General features: G+C 24.9%; 1 protein-coding gene across 1 annotated transcript; it reads left to right on the top strand.

The window, feature by feature from the left end:
* The first annotated feature begins 345 nt into the window (after window positions 1-345).
* LOC122517738 (activin receptor type-2A) lies at window positions 346-3,819 on the top strand. Its single transcript, XM_043636277.1, has 9 exons — window positions 346-902; window positions 1,436-1,626; window positions 1,737-1,899; window positions 1,995-2,134; window positions 2,278-2,657; window positions 2,747-2,933; window positions 3,016-3,153; window positions 3,236-3,367; window positions 3,453-3,819. The coding sequence occupies exons 1-9, from the start codon at window positions 854-856 to the stop codon at window positions 3,636-3,638; spliced, it is 1,566 nt and encodes a 521-aa protein (XP_043492212.1). The 5' UTR covers window positions 346-853; the 3' UTR covers window positions 3,639-3,819.
* Window positions 3,820-11,359: the final 7,540 nt, after the last annotated feature.

The following is an 11,359-nucleotide window of genomic DNA, read 5'->3' on the forward strand; positions in this document are numbered from 1 at the left end:
TCTATGGCACAAATGTCATAAGTTTAAAGTCCTCTTATATAATTTGCTTCATAATTCATGGAATATTTCGATTGTTACGCTATCTAAAAAGTTCCTAGTAAATGTTTCTAGTTAAAATAGATTGGAATTATTTATTGTTACTGGTAGTATAACATCCTTAAAAGATTCTTCGTCATTGGTCTGTTTAGTGGTTGAAAGTTTGTCTCTGATCGGATAAACATTTAACCCTAGATTTTTCGATGCTAAAAACATGATCTTTTGAATTTGTAAATATTGTAATAGTGTGTTATTATATTTTTTAAAAAGACAGGTGTTTATTTTGGATTTGTAATATCTAATGGTAGTCTAAAAGAAGTTATTTCGCGTTTATTACCAAATGAAAAAATATTCTAGTAATTGTTACTCTTGACCAATCAAGGATTATTATTAGTTCAGTAGAGGGGATGAAATCTAATAGACGTCTTTTCTGACAACACTGATCACGATCGCTATTACTGTTTGATCACATAGTTTATGGTTCATAGTCAATTTGCTCAGTGCGTCCGCCGTGTATTTTTGTAATAATACGATATGAGAATCTTATTTTAATTTGTATTGAAGAATTCGTGCTAAACGTGTATACGTTTATGAAATCAAATAAGGTGCCAAGGAAAACTTTGTACTTATTTCTTCTCTAAAGGTTACGAGAATATAAGTGATTTAACAGTGAAAATGACATGAATTCATGCTGTGCGCGTTTCGATATAAAGGTGGGAGGGGGAGGAAGAGAGATGTGTCGGTGGATGAATTACTACAATTTGCTTAATAGCTAATAGACTCAAAATTACTGGTATGCTTTTACGATCCATTCACGATGTCCGCATATGTGACGATACTGCCATACCTTTTCCTAGGATTATTAGGTAATTGACCATTGTATCATTTCAGTCTAACACTTGTAGTTATTATTTTAATTGATATTTTAACATAATATGTTCAAAGGATTCTGTTGATTTCATTATTATGTTAGTAAAAGGAATTGTTTATGTATCTATGAGTATATGTAATGTATTACTTCCCATCAAGTTTCATGCTTGATATATAAATACAAACAATTATTATTTTAGTTATATTCTTCTGTGATAACAAGTATTTAAGTTAACTTAGATTTAGCATCAACATACACAGTATAAAATATCAATTATTATTAAACTTTGTCATAACATTTGATTATTGTTCTTTATGGATCGTATGTATATACAGATTAATCAGTTAAATTTTAAATGTGAAACTTTGAACAATATTAGTTATATATATGAAAAAAACATTCTGTAAGATTATGCATATTAACATTACAATAATATTTACTTCGTATAAGAGTTCGTAAATATATATATTATCAATATGTAAACATTTTTACATACAAATATCTTTTCTAAAGTGACATTTATTATAGGTGTTGCTTTAGGACATGATGTTAAGGGTTCTAAATTTTGTGAATTTTACAATGAAACTATGTGCACGGAAAGTCAACAAGGATGTTCAGGAAAGGAGGAATGTGGCCCGCATGACCCAGATAAGCGTAATCATTGCTATGTGCTATGGCATATTGACACTGAAACCCAAAAGACTATAATTAAATTGAAGGTTTGCTTGCACGAACTATTCTTTTTCATATGTATCTTATTTTTTAAATATTTGTCTTAAATATTTGTTTTCATTTTTTAAATGTAAAATTATATTCTCTATTATTATAGGGTTGTTTCTTAGATAGTAAAGAATGTTACGACAAGCCAAAATGTGTTGAAAAAAATGCAGATAGGCAAAATAAATTGTTTTTCTGTTGTTGCGATGATAATATGTGTAACCAAAATTTTACATGGGATCCGCAACCTACTCTACCTCCCCCTGTTGTTCACGGTAATGAGTTTTGTGAAAAGAAAAAAAAATATATCAATTACAATCTTATTTTATTTGATTAAATATGAAAGTATCTAATAATGAAATATTTTCAGAGTACGAACCTGTTCCAAATACTGAACAAAAAATAATAACACTTACTTTATCCATATCAATTCCTATGCTCCTTATTATAATAATTGCATCCATTGTATATTGGTGCTATCGTCGTAAAAAAATGGGATACTTCAATGAGGTTTGTATAAAAATAGAATAATAGTTTAGTTTATATAAATAGCTCTAAATAATATATGCATATTTTATTTATTTTATATACAAATTGATCATTTAAATAACGAAATAATGATTAATAAATATAGCAATTTCTTTGATTATTAGGTGCCAACGTTAGAACCATTACCTTTACCCCAGCCATCTCCTAATTTAGGATTACGCCCAATTCAACTTCTTGAAATAAAAGCTCGAGGAAGATTTGGAGCTGTTTGGAAAGCACAATTGAAAAATGAAATTGTTGCTGTTAAAGTTTTTCCCATGCAAGATAAGCAATCTTGGCAAACGGAACAAGAGATATTTAGACTTGCGCATATGGATCATGAGGACATATTGCGTTTTATAGGTGTTGAAAAAAGAGGTGATAATTTGCAAGCTGAATTTTGGTTAATAACTGCATACCACGAGAAAGGTTCTTTATGCGATTATCTTAAAGCTAATGTTGTAACATGGCCTGAAATGTGCAGAATTGCAGAATCAATGGCACGGTAATTATTATTTATTAATAATCATTATCTTTAATTATTTTATACACTATCTATTTATTTATATTTATATATATATATATATACAATAGGGGATTGATGCATCTGCACGAGGAGATACCAGCTAATAAAGTCGATGGTTATAAGCCAGCTGTTGCTCATAGAGACTTCAAGTCCAAAAATGTGCTTCTTAAAGCAGATATGAATGCGTGTATAGCCGATTTTGGCTTAGCATTAATATTCCACCCTGGAAAGCCTTGCGGTGACACACATGGACAGGTAAATAGCTAACATACAATTGTTTACTTTTTAATATGTACGAAAATATATACTTTTTTTTTATTAATTATTGTTAACATAGGTTGGAACAAGAAGGTATATGGCTCCTGAAGTTTTAGAAGGGGCAATCAATTTTACCAGGGATTCATTTTTGCGAATCGATATGTATGCATGTGGGCTTGTACTATGGGAATTAGCTTCACGATGTACTGTGCAAGATGTAAGATTAATTTAAAGAAAGAGAAAGAGAGGGTATATATAAAAGTTTAATAATAAAAATATAATTTATGTTTCCTACACAGGGACCAATTGGGGAATATAGATTACCATTTGAAGATGAAGTTGGTCTTCATCCTACATTAGAAGACATGCAAGAAAGTGTAGTACATAAAAAAGAAAGGCCACTTATTTTAGAAACATGGCGTAAACATCCGGTGAATTGATTTAAATATATTTTTATATATATATATTTTGTCTTATATCTATTATCATTATCTTAAATACCTTTTGTTTTCATAGGGACTTCTATCAATTTGTGATACAATGGAGGAATGTTGGGATCATGATGCCGAGGCACGTCTCTCGGCTTCTTGTGTAATGGAGCGAGTGGCTACATTGAGTAGGACACTTGTTTTAAATTCATCTACATTAATTCGCGTTGATAATACCAACGAATCTATCAGCACTAAGGAGTCTAGTATGTAGTTAGTATATATGTATTATAGTTTTAGTTAAATTGCACAACCATTTCCTGTATCATAATTTTTTCATGTACATATGTGGGAAATGCCAGAACATCAAATGCATGAGCATTTTTTAATCATCAGAATTTATGGATTATATTATTTTTTTATCTACTAATATATTTCTAACATTTTTAAATCTAGAATATAGACATTTAGATCATAATTTATAATTTATTACATTAAGATTTGTTGATAAAAAAAGAACAATTTATACAAATTAACAACTTTCAAACTGTTAGTATTTTCGTTTCTTTTTTTTTTTTGTATGAGTTTTTATTTTTTTGACTGTGTAGACATTATATGGTATATTTTTTGTTTTATTATTATTATTATTATTATTTTTTTTTTTTATTTCTAATTTTTTTGTTTTTTATTGCATGCAGCTTGGTTACATATTTGACTTTTCATTGTAAAACATATGGAAAATGATTCTTTTTTTCTGTTTGTACAATAGGTGTATTGTTTTAATCAGAATAATTATATATTTAACAGTATTTTCAGCATACATTTTACATTAAAATCTGTGAAATACATAAAATAACAAAACCGTTGGTTGCTTGTACATATAGAAGAGTGATACATACATTGAAACAAATGCACAGTTGTACCTGTATAACGAAACATTGTGTCTATTCTGTAATCTTATTTATATCTATTTTATAAAACAAGATTTTCTTTTTTTAAAGACATCTTAATACAAATATATCAGAGTAATTTTTGGTATAATTTCTACAATAAATTATTTATTTAAATAAAATCTTTTTTATTTATTTTCGAAAGTCAATGAACTTTAGAAAATATCTTTAGAAAAAATACAAGTTTGAAGGTTGACATGTATGTAATTGTTGACTCTGATATGTTTATATATACATATATATATATATATATACTATTACATATATATATATATATATACATATATACATATATATTTATATATATATATATATATATATATACTATTACATATATATATATACATATATTTATATATATATATATATATATATATATACTATTACATATATATATATATATATAATAGTAACTTTGATGAATTTAAACGTCAAATATATTCCATTAATTTAAATCGAATGTTCGATATAAAACAATGTTTAGAAGAGTATTATTAAGAGATATATTTGTTAAGCCAGATTTTATGTTTGATATAAAAATTACATCAGTACAGGTGCAACAGAACTGCATTGTGTATTAAGTTTGATGATAAATTCAAGTATAAGAGTTTAATTATGTAGTATATTATATGTCATTATATTTGGAACAGAAATAAAGATGACTGATCAAATGCATGACCATATAATATATCTATTATAAAATATGAATATCATGAGATAAAATTTTCATATGTTTTAAATTGACTAAAGTTATTTTGATATTTGTGAACTTTAACTTTTTCAAGCATTACAATCAAGAATTTCTGAATGCAAACCAAAATTTAAACAAAATCGTATTTGTTACAATGTGTATTATGATACGCTTGACTATACTCATTGCTGTAGATATAATATTAATACTCTATGAGAAATTTGGAGAAAAAAAATGTTTGAAATTATGAATTTATGGAATATAGATATGCAGAAACGTAATAAAGAATAGATGTTTAGTTTAATTTTTTCTCTGGATTCTTTTCTCTACGTGAAAAAGAACTATGTCATATATGAAAACAACGCGATTAGATATTTACTATTTAAATTATATTATATCTGTTAGTGAATTTATATACACGTATTATTCATAAAAATAATGAATCAACTGATCATGAGTATAATGAAATTATAACACAATTATGTTTATAATAACACCAAACGAATTTATGAATTATATCATATTAATAAGATTAATTAAGAACTTCGTTAATATCTCCAAATTATCTCAAGAGCAGCTGTATAAAACTGTACATGATATGGCATCTATGATACGTGACAAATTTTATTGCAGAAATACGTTAAATAATTTTTATGAAATAACACAAATATTGTACCAGTAAAGTGGTGGTAATTATTAACTTTTAATAATATAGGGTACAATTTTTATTGACTTGGATATAATATATAGATAAGCAAAGAATATGTAGAATTATATTACATTATGAATTACATTATTTGTGAATAAACACAATACTACATATTTCTCTTCTGACTATGGTTTGTATGTTATATTGCAATCAAATGTTGGTGCAAATTTCGTTTTGAATCATCAACTTCTTAACTCATGAACTAGAAGAACTGGCATTTCTCATCAATGATCGTTACATAATAATCATTTTGACATTATAATATGAATAAAAATAGAAACAAACAGAAACTTTGACAGTGGAAAAGCATTCTTTTAATGTGTATTGTAAAAATTTGATATAAAAATCTTATTACAAAGTACCTGGTAGATACAGTCGAATTATTCGATTGGAAGCCACAAGGAATTTATTAATATCGTTGCACAATATGTGTTATTTATCAATTTGGCTATATTCATTTATAAAATTTAAATGCACACTTTTTCCATGGTAATTTTGTCATGACTTTAATCAGATGCGAAATAGTTTGTTTGAATTTAATACGAATGTTAAGTGTTACGTTTTTTATTTACGTATAAAATATTTTTCTTTTTGCGATTATGTGAATAAAAATTCGACGAATAATTATTAATATCAAAAGAAAAGAAAAAAGAAAGAAGAAAAAACAAAAATAATTCATTACGCATTGTTTTCTAATATGCTTTTATTTTTGTTTAATTTACTCGCATTGGTAGTAAAATTCTTGCTTATTTTACGAATTATATAATCTTTTGATTTTATCAATTATTTTTATCATATAAAATATTAATTCAATCATAGATATGTAAGTACAATAAAATGCTCTGTCTTATATACAATTTCTATTGCGCTTTTAATGATGTTTTTACACATTCAAAAAGAATAATTGCAAATTTCTAATAATTTAAATATTTGAAGAAGAAGAAGAAGAAAGGAAAGACAAACAAATCTATTTGAACAATTGAAATACTGAATCAATATATACAATGCAATTAAAAGCATTTTTCATTTAGTCATATTAAAGAGACTGGTAAATATTACAATGTTCAATATTATATGCTTTGAAATATCGTGGGAGTTTAGAAAAAAAATGTTTATTCGACTTGTTCTTTAACTCAGGATGAGACATTACATTTAATGTAATTTAAAAGTAGTGCTTACTCAGTCTGCATCAATTAAAATAAATAAATAAATAAATGAAAAGAAAAAAAAATGTAAATGTGTAGTTAATAATATCATATATAAGTAACATATTTGTAAAAAAAAAAAGTATAAGGAATTATAAATAACAGTAATGAAATGATGTTATGCCTATATATACTTTATCTGCTCTTAAAATGACTTTTCCTGAGTTAAATGTATTACGAATAAACAAATAGATTTGATTATTAGCTTTTCTTTAAACAATCAAGAATTATTCGAGCTAAGAAATTAACAAGTTTTCTTTTTTTCTTGTTTTTTTTTATTAAAAAATCTCTCTTACTTGTTCTGTGCACGATCTTTTTATTACTTTATATATGCACACGCAATACATACAATTATAAGATAATGTTTATTAAAAACGTAAAATAAATAAAACAGTTCGGCTATAATATAGTTTATGTAAAAAAAAAAAAAAAAAACATACAATTTTATTAGTGATATAAAATAAAAGATTGATCAAAGTAATAATATCACAGTTAATGTAGGCATCCCTTAGACTGTGATAATAAAAAAAAATGTATGTGCATTGGATGTATTTACCCATTGTGCATAAAAAGGGCCTAATAATATTCTGTACGATTTTTTACAATTTCTAGTCATTAACGGAACAAGCAAGAGGATAATAATAATAATAATAATCTTTTTCTTCTTTATTAACAGACTTGAGTAGTGCCAAAAGATGATGATATATACGCATAAAATTGCATATGTTTATGTATTTATTTGTACTTAAGTAATACATACACAAAAAATCACAGGAGCATATACTTTCAATATCTTTATTATATATTGTTAACACAAACCGGTGGTAAATCTTTGATTACTCATACTGCCATTAAAATCCGGTTATATAAAGGGATTATTATAATTGCTGAAAAAAAGAAATGTTTATATATATATAGGTACATATTTGTGTGCATGCATATAAGTTAACAATACGTTGAAACTTTTGATATAAAATATTCATTTTCTTCTTAAAATAAAATAAAATAAAACGTGTGGTTATTAGATTTGAAATTCGCAAGAATTTTATAATTAAAAAAACAAGAAGATTAATGTCATTAGTTAAGTTTTATTATAAAAAAGGAAAAACAAAAAAAAACACATTAGAATTATAACGAAATATTTGGACTTCTACATATCGAATAGTAGATAGATATATTAATTATAAAATCATTGTCTTATGTAACTTTTATTTCCTTTTTTTTTTTTTTTTATTAGAATTAATCAAGTGTGGATAATAAGTTATTGAAACAACTCATTATCACTGTTTTATTAAAATAGTATCTACTGTTATAAAGAACTACGGTTTTTTTACACTAAGAAAAAAGCCATAGATATAACTTGGTTCCTTTATGTGTTTCCCTATAAAATATTTAAATACAATTATTTTCATTCTTTTATATATAAAATTTTACACATAATTATAAAATATAATTCATTGGTTTTAGTAATTTATGATAGAAAAAGTAATATTAATAAAAAAAAGTTAATATATTTACAAATTTATACCTAACATAATCAGCATATATATATATATGATTGTACTAAATTCTATAAATAGTCTTAACATTAGTTCACGATTCTTAACAGTACCTCAAAAGCATTCCAGTCAATATAACAACATCGGTATACATATATTGAAAATACAATTTTTAATCTGAAACAATTCTTGTATATTTTATGTAAAATTTCTCTATTTTTTATTAATACTCACGATCAAATATGCAAAAATATAAATATGTAGGGTTGTATAATTTTTTAATATTCAATGGAATAATACACATGAATGTATAGAAAATATACAACGGATAGTTATTGCATTGTTATCAATAAACGAAAATTTATATTAAAATAAATAGTAAGAAATTCATAACATTGGTTACAATAAAAACTTTCTCATTATGAATTTAAATTAATATGTATATAATAGGGGACCCCCCCTAGATCATGTTAAATCAGAATTATTACACAATGCTTCCAGGTACTTCTGTTATTATTCATTAAAGATTATTTGTTTTAACGCATAGGTACAGTACATACATACATACATACATACACACACACGCATGAGCGATTTATTAGTTTTATTTTCATAAAATAATTGAATTGAAATTTTGATATTTAACTCTTGTATAATATTAAAATTAATTACATATAATAGAAAATATACTACGGGCGTATTCTGTAATCAGTTTTCTGTAGACCTATTGTATATAAGATTTAATAATATGTAAACGAATTAAGGCTACTAATATAAAAAAAAAAAAATAATGACTTATTTATCAATAGAATTAATATGATTTATAGCAATAGAATGTTCCTACGCACACTGAATGTAACTGTCTTCAAGATGAAAATATGTTATAAAGTTATAATAAGACCTACTACGTGTTATAAAGACCTGATCAGAAATATTTGAGTACAAAAAGAAATTAATAAGTCTACATTTTAACTCAACATTTTAAGATTTAAACGAAACTTATTCCAACATATTAATGTGTTTGTGTCTGAATGTGAAATTGTAAATCGTATATAAAACGAAAAAAAAAAACAAAATGAAAATATCGATTAATCTAATAAGCACTTATATGTTTTTATAATACATGTTTTTTTTTCTTCTCTTTTTTCATATAAATTATAGTATATAATATATGTGTAAGCTTTTAATAACATTAACTAAAGATTATAATTTTGATTTATTATGTTTTAAAAACTATATTGAATAAAAGTGAAAAGCTAAATTTTTATTCTATTAATTTAGAAAGAAATACAAAATTGATTACAGGTTGGAGCATATTAAATAGATATGTAATATTATAAACATGGATATTTTATTTATATATACATATACAAACATACACAGTTTATTATTTTACGAATAATGCTGTTAAAATGGTATGAGGCAGATATGTTTCAAGCAACTTGTTTTATCTTTTTGTAAAATGTAAAGATACAGTATTCATAATATTGTTTTATTAAACGAACGAAAAATTTGTTTTCAACAAATTCTATTAGGACATATTAATTTTCTTTATAATACGATGACAAAAAAATACAAAACGTAACAATATTAAAAAAAGAAAAAAAATGTTACATCATTTCTGCATAAAATGATAATTCCTTCGGTAGTGGAAACTTATTACATAATTATTTGTTGTCTCTTGTTTTATCATATATTATCATTATTATCAATTGCTCTCTCTATATTTATATGATAATACTTATTAATATCTTTAAAATATGTTATTATAGGGAACGTTATCACTGCGCGAAGAAATGTACAGTGATATATATATGTCATATATTATAATAGATTTTATTTCAATACACTGTATGCTTTCACATACTAAGAAATACATGAAGCAAGTAAAAAAATGTGATTATTGCGATTCAAAAGCGCACGACACGGTAATAATTTATATGCTAAATAAAACCAATAATATTTGATGTTTTTTTTTTACGATGATTGGACGTGATTGAAATATTAAAATTACATAAAAAATCAAACGATGTATTTTGTTTTTTTTTGTTGTTTTGTTTTGTTTTTGTTTCGAACATTCGCATCAATCAACTTATGCACCTATTTACTATGATCACAGTTACATTCATAATATTATATATATATAAGTTATTATATATGATCGTTTGCGTTTTTATCATCATATTACTGTATATATGTACATTTTAGTTATAAATAGGTATATGTTCATTTAAATATATTGAGGTTTTAAAAGCTTATGACTAGCAGTACCTCTAATATTTTTTTTTCTTTTTTTTTTTTTAGTCACGACCATAACCGTCAGGTATTATCTTATATAGTCATCATAAAGGAAAAGAAAAGACATTTTTTTTTTTTTTGATAGAAATAGAATTATATCCTTTAATCTATTATAATGTAAAATTTTGCCTAATATTTTTAAAAATAACTTTTGTTAGATTTAGTTCCAAATATTGAAACGTTAAAATAAAAATATATATGACTTATAAATGACGGTCGTGCTTAATTGCATAAAAGCCAAAATAAGTGGGTCTATTATGCAATGAAAAAATTAGTTAATATGAACATATAATGGTAATATATATATAATAATAGTATAATGATAAAACTAAGGGAGGTGTGGTATCAGGGGATGATATGCAAACCCCAGTGAAGTTCAGATCGAAAATGGTGTAAGAGAAAAAAAATAAAAGAAGCCGAGCGTAAAGAATTAACAATGCCGACCGTCAATATATATATATATATTGTAAATATGCAAAGAAGCTTTCTTCTCACTGGGGTCCCAGAAGGCTGCTGTGTTGCGTTGTTTGTCAATGATATTATGAGTGTTAAATACTATCTCACGAGTCTATACGAACGAAGCTTTAAACAATAGTGATTCTTTGCGAGCAACATCATCATTAAATAATAATTTCACAAATCA

This window comes from Polistes fuscatus, unplaced genomic scaffold (assembly GCF_010416935.1).
Source record: "Polistes fuscatus isolate 324 unplaced genomic scaffold, CU_Pfus_HIC Scaffold21, whole genome shotgun sequence".
NCBI classification, from domain to species: domain Eukaryota; kingdom Metazoa; phylum Arthropoda; class Insecta; order Hymenoptera; family Vespidae; genus Polistes; species Polistes fuscatus.